This window comes from Strix uralensis, chromosome 22 (assembly GCF_047716275.1).
Source record: "Strix uralensis isolate ZFMK-TIS-50842 chromosome 22, bStrUra1, whole genome shotgun sequence".
Taxonomy (NCBI): domain Eukaryota; kingdom Metazoa; phylum Chordata; class Aves; order Strigiformes; family Strigidae; genus Strix; species Strix uralensis.
This window is the reverse complement of record NC_133993.1, coordinates 5,769,081-5,784,636: the sequence shown is the minus strand read 5'-3', so window position 1 is coordinate 5,784,636 and position 15,556 is coordinate 5,769,081. Positions and strand designations below refer to the sequence as shown.

Here is a 15,556-nt window from a genome sequence, read left to right as displayed (position 1 = left end):
AGTAATTAAAGTTCCCCACAGCTACAAAACACTTATTAAATCAGAAAATATCCAGCAAAGAATTCCAAGTTAAAAATTCATCCAGTGATGCAGGTATAAACTAGATAGATCAGATCAGCCTTTGGCAGTCTGCTGAGACAGGTCTTCACGGCTGATCTCCTAGGGTGGTCCCCTAAAGGACTTCAATACGGTAAGCAGCAGCTCACGCCTAGAAATAGTATTGTTGCCTCAGCAACGTGCTTTAAGGTGTGACTGTATGTGTAGAAGAAATCCAGGAGGGTGCAAAACAGAGGGGTAAAAATTTTGAAACAAAGTTTTAGCAGTTAAAACAGAGTGAATCGTTTAATGTATATGCAGATTGGGGGGGAGATAATGAATTAAGACATTATAATTGGATGGGATAGAATTTAGAAGGAAGATAGTACAGATAAGTACTAGAGGATGTTTGTACTTGTCTAGTAACCAAAGCTTTATAGGTACGCCTGTGCACGTTTACCGTTTGCAAATGTTAACCCTATAATGCATGGTTACAACTGATACGTGTTCAAAACCAACATCCCCTTCAGAATAAAAAACAACGGTATGACTATAGTAACAACATCGAATGCTTCAACTGTAGAAGAAAAAGCCTGTGAGCTATAGCACAATCCAGAGGTGATGGTATCCTGCTTTCACAGTACCAGTGTAAATAGTACAAAAGTTTTAATAGTTGCTCTGCAGGGGGTGCTCCTGCCTCACTCTGTTTTGTCTTGCCCAAGGCCTTTGGGTGCTGAAGCATTTCCCCGCACTCCCCCCCCGCCCGCCCCCACCCCCTCAGCCCAGGGCCGGCTCTCCCTGTACCCAGCAAGCACGAGCTGCTGCAGTCCTGGGGGGGGATTCTTGGCAGCAATCTGCCCTCTTCCTCCCCAGGCAATCATTTGGCTCTTGTTCTTCTCCCACTCTTGGATTTATCCTTGCACCTTGATTTAGGGAAGTGAAAAGCTGAGAGCAAAGTGGGAGGTGGAATAAAACTGGCCTGGTACCAGAGAACAGCAAGTTATACCAACATTCTGCACACGGGCAGTAGAAATGACGACCTGGCTGGAGTTCAGGTGACACCAGACTTGCAAAATACAGGGCAGGTGTATTGTCAGAGCCAACAGCTGTGCTGGATGGAGTAAAGGAGTGCTGCTCCCTTGGCCATCACGGCACCTCCAGAGCAACTCAGGTGCTGGCTTGGCGCATCCCCTCGTGGGCAGGGAGGGGGGCACGCCAGGCCGGGCAGTGGCAGGAGGGAAGAGCCCTACGGGAATCCTCAAGGACTTTGTCTGCAGAGCCTGCGCTCCCGCCTGGTTTGGGGACGGGGCTCTGGGATGAGTGTGCAAGTGCCGGTCTCCCGCTGGAGCCCGAGTGGGGGCCGGGTGGCAGCAACAGGCGCGGCTGCCTGCGCAGCGGGTGACACCTGCAATCCCAGGGGCTCATGGCAGCATTCCCTGGACAGGAACGTCACAGCAGCAGGGATGAGACACGATGGCTGTGGCCCTTCCCACGGTGACCCGTGCATGGCGGGGAATAGGAACCGCTGCCGTGAGACACCCAGAGGCTGGGAGCTCTGTGTAGGAAGGTCCTTCCCAGATGCTGGACAGCTGTTGGGCTGTTTCAATCTACCTGCTCTGGAATGTGCATGTCAGGGGCTGCCTAAGGAGACACCTTAGGCACGGTTTAGCTACTGATTTGAAAGAAATACACTCAGCACTGCAGCTGTGAGGGCAGCCCAGGCAGCCACTGCTTTGATTCCCAGCCTGTTGCTGAGCGAGCACTTGTAAACGAGCTCCAAGCTGAAACTGTGCTTTTAGGTTTATGAGTTATACCCTGGACTAGAAGCCAGGGAAGGGGAAATGACTTCTTAAATGTGGTTTGGTTGTAAAGTTGAAATCTGGGACCAGAGCCTGATCTGCCAGAAAAAGGAGACTTTGTGCCGCCTTCAGTAACCCCAGGCGCTCTCGCCTGCTGGAACCTGGAGTTCAGAAGCAGGAGGTGGTTCCCTGAGGAGTTAAAGGAAACACTACATGCAACTCCTGAGCGCAACTCAGGCTGAACTACCGCTGCAAAGAGCAGGGTACAGCCAGAACACAAAGGCTGTGGTCTGGAGAGAGTCCCTGGACAGCGTGGTTCCCACCACCACCCAGCTCTCTCCTCCAGCCTTCCTGACCACAGCACAAAGGAGCTGGACACTGAACTTCAAAGGCAAAACAATACTAAGGGCTTGGTCACCTTCCAGAACAAGTGTGAAGGGGCATTTTGCAGCTGGTGTTTCCTTGCCCCACTGGGTAGATCTGTTCCCTTCTCTCCCACCTCCAGCACTTTATATTTGCTTGTAAACACCCCCATGATGGAAAGTCTTCCTCATTCCTGCTTTCTCTCACCCCCTTCCCCTTTGCACTGGGTGGGAGACAATATAGTTCAGGACCCTGTATTTATGTGTCATGATTACATTACAAGAGTGACTAAGCAGGCTTTAACTGATCAGAGTCAAAGCTGCTTCTTTGCAGTAACAAGGATCCCTGCCCCCTTTGGTGGGGCGACACTGGACAGTGCTGCGCTCCTGGATATCGGCTGGGAACAAATGCAACTACCCCAAATCCCAATTAGCTGAAGCACTGAGGAAAGAGCAGCCTGAACTGCTGGGGGAGGGAGAGACAGGGGAGTTTTTCCAGGGCTATGCCACTGGGTGTGAACAATGCACACAGACACACTGCAGCCATGAGTGCATCTCTGTGGGATTACAGGCACCATCTTCATCTCTAGATCGTGGGGAAAGTGGAGGGAAACAGGAGAAAGGGGTGCCGCTGGCTGTGACCAGAGGATTGCATGGACTTCTGGAGTCAGCAACGAAGGGCTGAGACCTCAGCAGTGCAAACTGATGGGTGCCAGAGGTCAGGCTGAGAGAACCAAACCCGTCCATGCAGACCTTGACCCTGAGAAGTGCAGCTAAAGGTAGAGCTCCACCTTCTTCCCTCAAGACAACAAAGTGAAAAATAAACGAGTTTTTGTGCAGGCTTGGTTTTGGCCATGTGAGTGGGAAGGGAAGGGGCTTATCCCTTCCCCAGTACTCTGGAACTGGTGGGAGGAGAAAGGACATGTCTTTCCTGTGACTGCTGAGGGAGAGCATGTGCTGCATCCTGCAGGTGAGAACAGCAGGGACAGTGTGGGAACTGGCACAAGACCCTGCTCACGGTGTCCCTGCTCCAGCTGCAGCCAGCAGCCAAGCAGAGAGGTGCTGGGCACCCCAGACCAGACCACCAAGGTGTGGAGGAGAGTCTGACTCAGCAAGGATCCAGCAAACCAGGGCCCCCACGGGAGGATCTGTCAGGAGGTGGCTGCACTGACCAGGTCACAGCCCACGGGGAGCAGAGACCCCACAAGGCACAAGCGATCCGGTTCCCCACTGATCCACATAGGCCTGTGCACCCGGCTGTGCTCCAGCCCCAGGGGGGCTCCACAACAGCACGGGGGTGTCCTGCAGCGCAGGCTGAGCCCACCAGTGCGAGACAGTCTGTGCAGAACCAGTGAACCACGGGGGCAAAGCAGAGCACTAGATGTCTGTGGGGGCAGGAGCTGCACCAAGGGCATGGATGCAGCTCACTGCTGAGCAGAGCTGCTGCACCTCTGCGGCCGGGTGCAAATCAGGGCTCGGAGACCCATCAGGCACCACATCAGGCACCACACAGGGCTACGGGCACCGGGAGAAACAACAAGGAACTCCAGCATGTTCAGCTCCCCAGCACGGAGGAATCTGTGCCTAAAGGTAAATGCCGTTTCTTTCCCTCCCTCCTGAATCACCACTGACAACTGCAGACACAAGCATTTCTATCCCAATTTTCCATCGGCATTTCTAGTCAGACCGGTCCTGTGGCCACAGGGCTGGTAGCTCAGACAGGGCAGCGATGGCCCAGCAGGCAGGGAGCACCCACAGGAGCGCTCGGAGCAGGCACAGCTACCCAGAAGATCAGGCCAGGGGAAAGTCACCCAGGCGTGTGCTCCAGACCCTCCCCAGCCGGCCAAAAGGAGCTGATATTTTCCTACACCCCATCAGCTTCTCCTGGCAAGGGACACATCCAGCCTCTGGGGAACGGGTGAGGCTGCAGCACTGCAGGACCTGCCCATCACAAGAGACACTGAGGATTTAACATGGGACTATGTGGCTGTGACCACAGTGACTGTCACATGTAACCTTGGAGCAGGTACCACTTGGCAGACTTTTAAAAATATTCCTTGTCCTGTGGTAAATACAGACCAGAGGGAGTCAACAGCCCAGTGATAAGATGCTACTGGGACTTTAAATAGCCATAATGCTGGAGAAAGGTCATCTTTGTGTTTTACATCCTTAACAGCCTGCTAATCTTGCAGGGAACAGTGAAATGGCGGGTTTCCTGCTCCTCACAGGCAGGGGCTTGAGGAAGCTGCCCAGGATACAGGATTTCAGAACTCGGAGCTCTGCCACGTGTTGGCTACACCTACAAGACAAACCCACTTCTTGTGGTCCCCATCCCCTGCATATTGACCCAGGGGGTGTTTTGAAATCACGGTCATGACCTTGCAGGCCCATCTGGTCCTTTCCCGGAGGGCTGGGCTGTGGGAGGACAGTGCTGGGCCCTGGGACAGGGTGGCTCCCACAAGCAGGCGCACCCACAGCTCTCCTCTGCAGCGCAGACAGGAGGCAAGACCCAGCAAAAAGCCGGTAGTTACTGCTCTAAGTACTGCCAGCCTTCCACCAGCAGGCAATTAAATGAGCTCAGGATAATGGGGCCCAATTATGGCATCTATCTGTAAAATTATAATGCAGTGAAACCAGGAACAATCCAACAGCTGACATTTGTCACCACTTTCATTCAAAGTGACAGCAAAAAAAAAAAAAAAAAAATCAAATAAAAGGTCAAATGGAGGGCTTACTGTGTAAGCATTTATTTATTCAACAGAACAAGAGTATAACAAATCACTGCAGATGTCTTCAAAATATAAAATGGGTCCAACAGTATTCATAACCTTTTTACTCAAAATTGCCAACAAGAATCTTGACAGAACCAAACTTTAATCCTAACTTTGCACATTCTAGTCAACATGTATTATTTTACATAGGTAGTAATACAAATGGTGAAAATTTAGTATTTTGAGAAACATTCTTTTAAAAATGTAAAAGGCATTAATTTCTTTCTAGACAAATACCATGTCTGGTTTCTGAGTTCTTTGTGTTTGTGTATTTAGATCCCATTTTGTACCTTGCACCCATTTTTAGAAATATACTGCTGGATCCAAACATTTACACAGCCCTAAACATGTATTTTTAGTGATTTAAACCATTCCTGTCCCCTTCCTGCCTGCCCCCCCAAAAGAGAACAGTTGTTACAACTCTCAAACATGTTTTAAGTGTTAGAAAACTACAGAACTCTAAGGGAAACTAGACAAGTACTTGAGCATACTCTTTCAATTTCATGTGTTTGGTATTATACACACTGTAGGCAATTCACAGAGGATTCCCCATTATTTTATGACTTGAAGCACCACGCACCCACGTGACAAAGTTAAGGCTTGAAGCTGCAGAGGTGCGATCAGGATGCTTTCTAGGAAGAAGACAGAAGTATCTGTAAATGACAACGTAGTTTAAAACCAAAATTGTCCACTACACATATCCTATGTGGACAAACTGAGATGCTGTCAAAATAAAAAGGAAAAAGTGCATGCACAGAAAAAATACTTCTAGGTCTTGACTTGTGGAAAACAGGCTCTACAACTCGAATAGAGTTATCCAGCAGGTATGTTGGTATGTTTACTCCGGCCGGGATGCAAGGGGATTTCTCCACAAAGCTTACACACCCACTGCACATTTTACCAGAAACTTATCGAGTGTGGCTATACATATTCATGGCATCACATAACACACACATCCATATGCATGAGTGAGGCTGGGTTAGTTCAAAAGGCCGGTGTCAGCAGTTTATGTTCTCTCTGCACCTGCCCATTGCCTCCTGGGGGGCGTCTCCGGGGTCTGTTGGAGGAAGGCTCACAGTCCTCCTCACCTCATACTTTTCCTCGGAGCACGCGCAGATTCTCTCAGCCAATTTCTTGAACAACAAGAGTGGTTCCCACTGGTTTACCACCTCTATCTTATCTAAAAGCACCAGTCTATTAATGTCTACCACCCATACATGGCTCTCTATCCATAAACTTGTTAGAACCCATCTGCTTTCCAAGGACATGGCTCTTATTTTTGCCGAACATAGTAATTCTTGGTAAGTTTCCACAGAAAACTGCGTTGTTTTGATGAACACAGTAGTCCTTGGTAAGCTTCCACAGAACAGTCAGGGCAAGCAGGATTCTTAAGCAATATTCAGAAATCATTGTAAGTTGCTATAAGTAAGTTGCAAAGTAGGTGATCATTTCCTTGTATCAGTCTGGCTGATGCAGATGATTTTAATTAAACATTATGCAGTAGGAAGTCTCAGCCTCTTTACAGGCCGGAGAAACTCTTAGAACTTACTTTATGCTCTCCAGGCTGTAACAGGCCCTCAAATATGACTTTGCTAGCTACAGGTGTTATGACCACAGCACCTCCCCAGCAAAGAACCAAATGTTCTCACAAATGCCCAGTAAAGGTTCCACAGAATTCACTCCAGACACCATACAATCCTGAGAACAGCAATATGTAGTGCTGCTTTGCAGATGCAAGACACATGGTTATGGTGCAGGGTAGAAACTCCTGGAAATCACTCTGTTGTGTGCTTCTTGACTTCCACTGCAATGGGACTATAATAGTTCCTGCTACACCAAGGCCTGAATTCAGACAGATCTGCCATTCTTGCAGGGCATTTCCTCTCCCGCCCTCCCTGCCCAGAGTAATTGCATCCTTTCGTTTACAGTTCACAGAAAACATCATCACACAACTCTGAAGGGGCCTCTTTTGCAAATGCTTACACTTATTTTAAAGCATCAAGCTAAGGGACAGGATTTTAGTGGTATGTGCAACTCCCCCTTGCTGTTCTGTTTCCCACTATCACTCCTCTGATCAGGAACCTACTCAGACCTCAGATGGTACCTTCTCTACTTTAAATCAGCCCCCTTCCCCACCCCTTAAAAGCCATCACCACTTCAGAAGTTCTCCTGCTCTTCCCAAATCACTGGAGCAAATAGAACAACTTCACAGATCATCAGCACTGCCATTCAACAAGTGAACCAACAGAGACTTGCTAACTCCTGTGGTTTTCCTGTTAACTACAGGAGGAAAAGCTGCTGAGTTGGTGCCCTGTAAATTTATCAGTCCATTTACTCAGTAACAGTGTAACAAAGATCACCAAATGAAGATGAGGGTAACCTATGAAATAAACTCTTGGGGAAAAGATTTGGCAACCAAGGATGGTTTTATGAACTCAAATGTTGCAAAAACTTGTCATGCAGCAACAGCCAAGTCTACAGAGTCCTGCCAGCAGATTCAGAGAGTATCTGCCATCTGCAGGAGCTCTACTGTTCTAGAAAGGGAGCAATTTAGTGCTGGGAGAACGAACTTCCAGGGGGAAGAGATGCTAATACTCCAAACTCTGAAAAGGGCAAGACACATTTTTGGCATGAGATAGAGAAAAATACAAGAATTTCCTCCACTCCCCCAAGTGAGAGTGGTCTTTGCTGAAGCAGCACTTGCCACCTCGGCAACAAGGCTTATCTACAAGCACCTTTAAGCTTTTGCTTTGCTGCTAACGGCAAATAATGGTGTGTGATTTCAGCATCAGACACTTCAACATGGGAAGCTTTCTCCCTCTCACCTCCAGATGGAATTTGATAGGTTTTTTTCCCCCAGTAGTGCTGGTTTACGCAGCCCTAGTTTTACCTCTGCTCTGACTTAGCTGCATCTGACAGCAGAGTTCCACAAAGCAAGGAAATAATTTGGTTTAAATCAGGGGAGGAGGGTGGGGGGTGAAAGGGGTTAGAGTAGATAGTGTGAAAAGACTTGTTTAGAGACAGAGCCAAAGAGGCTGGGGAGCAGGGCTGCTTAAACTGGACCACTGTAATGAAGGGCCTGTCAAGAATATGAAATAAAGAATCAGAGAATGCTTCAAAGAAAAGATACAGAGGATGATCCAAGCATCAGATTCCCTCAGAAGCTGTGCTCAGGGAGGCAGGTGTTCTATACTACCCCTCCTGTCCCTGCAGTGGTGCCCATAAAGCACTGCTGCAGCCAGAGATTTCAGCGACTGTCACAATCTACAGAAGTCACAGTGCCAAAACTAGATGCATGGTACTTACAACAATATGGCATCTGGGAAGGACTCAGGGGCACGTACTCTTGAAGGCAAGCAATTCTTCTGTTCAAAGGTGGTACTGGAACTGAAAGACTTCAGTTACTTCTCCTGACAAATGCACTTGCTCAAATTTATGCGTTTTACTATAGCACGGAGGAGAGCAGGGACGTAAGGGGGTAGTGCTTTGCCACTCGGAGGTGATGGTGCTTAGAAGAGCTACATATGCTCTAGACACTAGAAGGTTTTCCCAGAAATGTAACAAGTGAAAACAGATAGCACTGCTGCCACCCCTTATGGGAGGGGAGGTATATCATGGCTGAGCTCATACAGAACTGCAGAGCTGTCAAGTGCAGGACTGCTGTTACATATGGGCTTAGACGAACCTTAAACCATCCTTTGGCAAGGCTGGTGGTGCCATCACATCTTGTACACAGCCTGCAGCCACGCTGTACACAGCCTGTCGGATCAATGAAACCAGGCAAGGCAGCTCCACCCAGTTAGCAGCTGGCCATTAAGCTCCCCACTCCCCAAACCAAACTGTGATTACACTTTGCAAAGGGCAAGAGGGGGAGATTTCTGCTAACACAGGGCCCTAATGCCAGCACATCTGCCAAGTCCAAGGTGACAGGAGGTCACAAGGGACTGCTAGCTAACCATTAGCTCAACAGAGCTCAGCAACTGTTTGAAAAGGCTCCAGAGGGAGGCACCTGGCCACACTTCCAAAGTCAGCGTAAGGGCTGAGCACCTTTCACCGCTGCACGCTGGCCAGCCAGCCAGCAGGAACTGAACACAGGCCACGGGCAGGAAGAGCGCCCTGCCACATGCATGCGAGAGCAGACAGTATCTGTGTTTCTAAGGGCTTCCTTCCCTTGCACGGGCCAGTCACATGAGAAAGGAAGTAAATCCGAAGCAGCACCCTAACAACATCCACCGTTCATCAGTATCCCTCCTCCCAGGGCTTGCACAGCAGCAAAGTCAGCCCGTGTCCAGCCATCAAGGCTGGGCTGGGAGTAGGCTGCAACACTGCTCTATACAAAACACTGTTGTAAGGAATCAAACTCACACTCCCTACCTGTTTATGCCAGAGTTGATCATGCCCCAAACAAAAGGAGAATCTGACTGCTCTGACAACTCTGCAAAAGGAAACAGATGTTGTTGTTCAGAACTCCAGCAATCACCACCAGATCAGGAACATCTCTGTTGTTCAAGAGAGAGTAAAAGTTGATCTAATGATGAACGTATCTGCTTCACTGTCATTTCACTGAGGAACATAAAAGTTATGTTTCCATTGTCATAATTGCACATAAGGTATAAAAGCTTATACTGGAAGGAGCAGACGCTTGGAAATACATCTCCATGCCAGTTATGGCAGGCATGTTGAATAGTTCTCTATACCAAGAAAAGCCTGCTGGGTGGAGAAATGTGTGTTTTTAGGAATGAACATAAGCAAGGTGTCCTACAAGCGAGACCCAAGTGAACAGCATCTCTGGACTCACATGGTTCCAAGTGGAGTTGAAGGACAGGACCAGGGAGAAGGCATCAGCGTGGCAGATGGGGAAGTTCCTCACCTGTTTCCCAGTCTTCATCACATGGAGGTGCCTGCCACGTGCTCATTCCATTCATCTGCTCTCTCTGGAAGCCAGAGGACCAATTTTCTTCAGGAAGAGAGAAAACTCAATGACTAGCTGTCAGTCCTGCTTCAGAGACAGTAAGTTCTTTGGATCAAGCTGTAAAAAACCTCTTGGCTTTAGAGGAAATCCTGCTCAATGCAGACAGGTTAGGTACACCCAGAAGTCAGGTACTGATCTGAAATCGAGCAACTCTGAGTTAGCCTTTTTCAATGAAAAGGAAGAGCCTCTGCCCCCTGGAACTTTATGTCCAGGGATGCTTGAGTGCAGTGGAAACACGCTTACATGAATGCAGGCATCACTGCTAGCCTCAGTGCAACAATTGCACTGAAAACTATCTATCTGCTCTGTAGTGTGGCAATAGTTAAAGAGCCACTGCAGGGGATGGAAAAGACACTGCATAGCACAGGATGCCTTCCTAAATATTTTGGGGGTTTTGGACAGCCCCCCCCACCCCCCACTGGACAGAAGGTTTCAATCTTAATTGAAGGGCAGATGATCCAAATGCAGCAGCAGAGCAGCCTGGAAGAGGGGCTGCCCCATGCTCAGTGAAGTACTCAGGTTGCCCTGGAGAACAGCTGCAGGGGTTTCCACAGCTTAGACATCTGTTTGGTGAAATGAACTTTTCACATGGCAGCAGTGGTCAAGCCTAAACAAAGGGAGACCAGCTTTACAAAAAGAAGGGTCTGTCCTTCTGGTCATTAAAGTATCTCAGCTCCTGCTGGAGGTACTTCAACATACACAGTCTAGTGGGAAACCTTTTTATTCAACGAGCCCAGTAACAAAATACATGCAAGGTCTACCAGGAGTATCTGCAATATTCTCATGAGCCTAACCAATAAATCAAAGCAAGTCAGACTCAAGTTTTCACAATGCTGCCGTGTCACACAAAACTATAGACAATAACTTGACTCCCACTTTTTGGTTATTCTATGAGCTATCCTTACAAACAGGAGATGTCAGCCTCCAGGGTGAACAAACATCTCAGAGCACAGGTGGTTCTCTTACCTATATCTTGCTCAATTAACCCTTTGTCACTGCACTTCAATACGTGATCGCTGAGGTCAGCTTGAGGAACTAGATGGCGAGCATTGAAAGGGCACGTGGCCAACTTCTTTGCAACTTCAGGGTAGCTCTAGACAAGGGAAAACCAAAATCGTGTGCCATATCTCTCAAGTTCACTTATCTCTTGCTAACCCACAGAAAAAAACCCAAGGATATTTGTGATGTAGCTTTAAAAAAAAAAGCCTAAAAAAGGAATGGTAATATATTGTTCAGACATTTACTAAAAATGCAGAGGAAACTAACATGACTGTTCTTTAAAACACAATTCACTCAGAAACTCAGCCACCCTTGAGTTGACTGAAATGAAACACACTCTCAGCTGAACTCCCTACAATTTGCTGCAACTGGCAGTATGGCATGGTTTAAAGCACAGATGAAACTATTTTGAAAACAACAGGGGGGAGATGTCAGGCAAATCTAAACTATTCAGATAACCATTTTTTCAATAAGCAGGCACAAAGGCAGAGAAATTCCTTAAACCTTTCAAAACAGCTAGGGAGATGGTAGCAAGGACTTTAATGCTAGACGATTACCATTCAACAAAAACTTTATCACAGACACAGGTTCTACTGGCAGTGCTCAGCTGTCACTACGGTAAGTTAGCCCAGCCCCTGCAAATGATACAGCCTTTACTGGGAAAAGCACAACTTTGCCACTGTACCCGTGCCTGCCTGGCTCTGGCTGACGCAGCTCTGGCGGTCAGGGATCAGACTTGCACCCGCAGCAGATGCGGAGGCACAAGGGCCTTGCACAGACACTGCTCACTACCGCTGATGACAGCGCAGGCCGCAGGCACATCCAGGGCAGTTGTCACTACCTGGTCTGTACAGCCAGGGCTGCCGTGTCCTCATGTGTCCATCATTTGCTTCAACCAGCTTGAGCAAGCTATTCCGGCCACATAACAGAAGCTTCTCAACGCTAACACAGTTCAAGCTGGAAGGATTCAACTTGCTCTGCCTGCAGTGTCCTGTTTCTGTGGCAGGGCTGCATTTGCACAAAGCAATGGGAAGCCAAGGCAGGTGGAAGCGTTTAATTGGATTTTATGCATAGGGTATGCAAAGGAAATTCAACAAACTACCAAACAAGAAGGACAATCTCCATCCAGATGCTTGCTGCTGCAAATAATCACGCAGTTGCACCTTCAGATGGATCAGATGATAATCCCCGAGCCCTTCTTCTGCTAATTACTTACAGACACCAACTGTGTCTGACTGGTGATCATTATCTCACCTCATCCTCCTAACCAGGCAAGCTTGCCAAAACCGGCCATCAGTTATGCAATACAAGGGCAAAACCAACATGGGTAAGAGCTTACTTGCCAACACTGTTCACCTAGCACACGTGCACATTCTTGCCAAAATTTACAGCGGGTCAACAAGGAAAATTTCAGCCCTTATGAATGTTGAAGAGGTGGAGGTACTTGCCACTTCGCTCTGCCCACCACTTTCACTAGTTACTTCATATTTTTTAAGGCCCTAGTTCCACCAAAATGAATTGTTTATAAGTACCAATACCAGGACACACCCCCTACAACTTCATCTTAACTGGAAGGCACAGCACTGTTATATTATTTTAAAAAGACATTGGCAAAATTAGAGAGGAACAAGGGGGTTTTAAAAGGTCTCAGCAAAAACCCAGTCAGATGCTAGCACCTGGCCAGTTTAAAGAAAACAAACAGCAGAGAAGAGGAAAAAATGCTTCCTATTAAGTGATTTGTACTCAAATTCTGGATAAAAGATGGAGAGGGGGAAAAAAACCTCTCCCATATGTGCTGAGCCCAGGATGTGCAGTTTCTGCCAGATGCACATTAAACAGTTATTAGGAAAACATAACAAAAAAATCTCTCTGCTAGGCAGCTGCGTTTCCAGCACTCAAAGAAGGAATTCCAACCTCACAACACTTCTACTCTGACTAGCCAGAAGGGGTGCACATAGCTCAGACTGAGTTCTCTCTTCAACTTAAGTGGAAAAATGTACTGCTGAGTGAGCTGCTGGAAGAGGCCAGAATTTCCTCCCTGACCTAACCATGAAGAATCTCCATCTCCTTTCACCAGAGCCACACTGGTCTTGGGTGAATTAACATATGCTTGAAGCTATTACTAACTAAATAATAGAGTTGTATGAAATAAAGCCTTAACAAGGCTATTTGTCAGGAACTTACTCTGGCCAGCCAGAAAATGCAACAAGAATGACACCACACACAGAATTACTCCCATTCAGTGCCTTGTTTAGCAGACCAGCTTACCTTCTTACACTTTACAAGGTGATAGGGAAAACGACAGGCTCTGATTCGATGATGTTTATTATATGGACATGGTATTAATCTCTCTGGATCCAAAACATCTAGTAGAACAGAAAAACAGAGAGGAAAAAAACTAATTAGAAAGACAAGATCTAACATCACTAACTCAGCGAAGCGGGAAAAAAACCATACCACCGCATCAGGGCTGTGATCTCAGGGAGTTAAACCAGTTGTTCTTAGTTTGAAACCACTCATTAAAGCAGGCACCTGTTTTGCATAACCAAACAAATTAATTATGAAGTCTGAGGTGACTGGAATGTTAGTCAAAACAGACAGAATAGTCAGTAGCACTGAGCATAACTCCTCTTTAAGTTACCTTATTAGGTAGGTAACCACACTTACTCAAAGCGAATGAGAACAGCAGCACTTTTCCAGCTATCTTAGAGGAGAATCTGGGATGATGACACACCCATCAGTGCCTTCAGGAGCACTGTCAGTCTGAACCACAGCTTTTTTGATCAACAACTACTTTTGCTGGAGGAAGAATGCCAGGCAATTTAGTTTCATTTCTGAGGAAGCAGCGTGCCTAACATGGTGCACGTGACTTGTAAATGAAACTTTTCATGTCATGCAATTATTTAGAAGCTGAGGAGTTACTAGACCAGCTAAATCACCCAGGAATCTAGGCACTGAACAGCGAAGCAGCATGAGTGCATGCATACGTGATATAATTTATAGATAAAATATAAATATTAATACCTCTATTAAAAAAAACACATTTTCATATTCTCAGTGAGGAAGAGAGGCAGCCAGAAGATGACACAGGTCCCCCCTGCTGCCTGCTGTCTGTGTGGGGGGTACACACCAGGAAGCCAGTGTGTACCTTTCTGCTTTCTGTCATCCTTTCTGCTCTGCTGCTCTTTTTTGCACAGGCTTTTAGCACATTTAGGATTTGATTACACAGTAGCTTAAACAGATCTAAGTATGGGCTGCTGCTGCTTTAGCCTCTTCCCCGCCATCACCCCCCCTTCTCTTAGACATGTATTGGTGCTCAGTTGCCTCAACAGCCAGGGCAGGGAGCTCCATCAGCCCACAGGCTGACAGCTGGTTAAGATGTTGTTCCACAACTCACAGTGAGCAGACTTCACGCTGTGAGCCACCAGGAAGAAAGGAAGGACAGACCAAATCCTTCTTCCATCTCAGCTGTGCAGTGCCGCTGCTGCCAGCTCTGCCACCTGTGAGCAGCTCTGACCTTCATTAGCCAGTTCAGGTCATTAGAACAGCTGAAAACTAAAGACTTTATCATTAAGAAGGGTTGACAAGCTTTGTACTGGTTCAGATACCCCTAGAAGAACAATCAGAAGTAGCTTCTCAGTGACCTGGCTCAACACAAGATCAGACCAAGTGTGTTACCAGTAAAAGGAAGGAGACAGAGATGAGTACCAGAGGATGAGGTACATAAAGCAGCAAACAAAAAAAATCACAGGAAGGGGCTTCATCAGGTAAATAGCTACAGTTAACACAAGGCTGCAACGAGCAAAGCCTCCACAGCAATGCCATGTGCCAACGAGACCCCTGTCCCGTACTGCATGCAAACACAAATCCCCAACAATCCTGAAAATGTACATCTGGAGCCAGCTGAGACAACAGCTACAGAGAGGAGCAACACTTCAACCAAATTAAGTCACTTTATCCAGGTACTTCCTAAAGGCCGGACCCCAGCCGCACCAGAAGCACGTATAACAGTGGCCTAGTTAAAATAATCAACGACCCACTGGAGCCTGCTTGGCTCTGGCACAGACTGCACGGAGACAGACCCGGGGCCGGGCCCTGCCCGCAGTGACGGCGGCCGCCTTCCCCTTCCGTCCCCCTCCCCTCGGCGGGACCCCACGCCGAGCCTCACCGCACTCCTCCTCCAACTCCATGCCGCGGGACCGGGCCGGGGCCGGCGCCCCTCAGGCAGCGGTCGCGGTTCTCGCGCGCTGCTCGGCGCCTTTGCGCCTGCGCGGCTGTTTCCTAGCAACCGCCCCCTCCCCGCGCCAGGCCCCCACCGCCGTGGAGCGGTTGCCGGGGCAACGCCGCGTCCTGGGTCTCTGTCGGGCGCCATCTTTCCCCGGCCCGGCCGCGCGGGCGAGCGCGGCTCCTCCAGAGCAACGCGCGCTTCGAGGAACGCTGGTTTCCTCGCCACCGGCGCCCAAGATGGGGACTGAAAACCCCTTCCCGGGTAGGGAGAGTGTGTCCGTGCCCTGGAAGTCTTGCAGGAGGCTGTTGCTGAGAGGGAGCTGGAAGGGGGCCGAGGGCACGGTGGAGCCGCGCACCAAGCAGCCCTGGTGGGTGGCCTGACCTGCTGGG

At 48.4% G+C, this 15,556-nt stretch overlaps 1 protein-coding gene across 1 annotated transcript; it reads right to left on the bottom strand.

Annotated features, from left to right (window-relative positions):
- Window positions 1–4,928: 4,928 nt before the first annotated feature.
- On the bottom strand, window positions 4,929–15,231 carry LOC141953324 (gametocyte-specific factor 1-like). The gene is made up of 7 exons (XM_074891814.1): window positions 15,108–15,231; window positions 13,208–13,305; window positions 10,907–11,033; window positions 9,839–9,925; window positions 9,343–9,403; window positions 8,275–8,355; window positions 4,929–5,600 (listed from the first exon to the last, which is right to left on the bottom strand). Exons 1-7 carry the CDS (start codon window positions 15,127–15,129, stop codon window positions 5,504–5,506), a joined length of 573 nt encoding a protein of 190 aa, XP_074747915.1. The 5' UTR covers window positions 15,130–15,231; the 3' UTR covers window positions 4,929–5,503.
- Window positions 15,232–15,556: the final 325 nt, after the last annotated feature.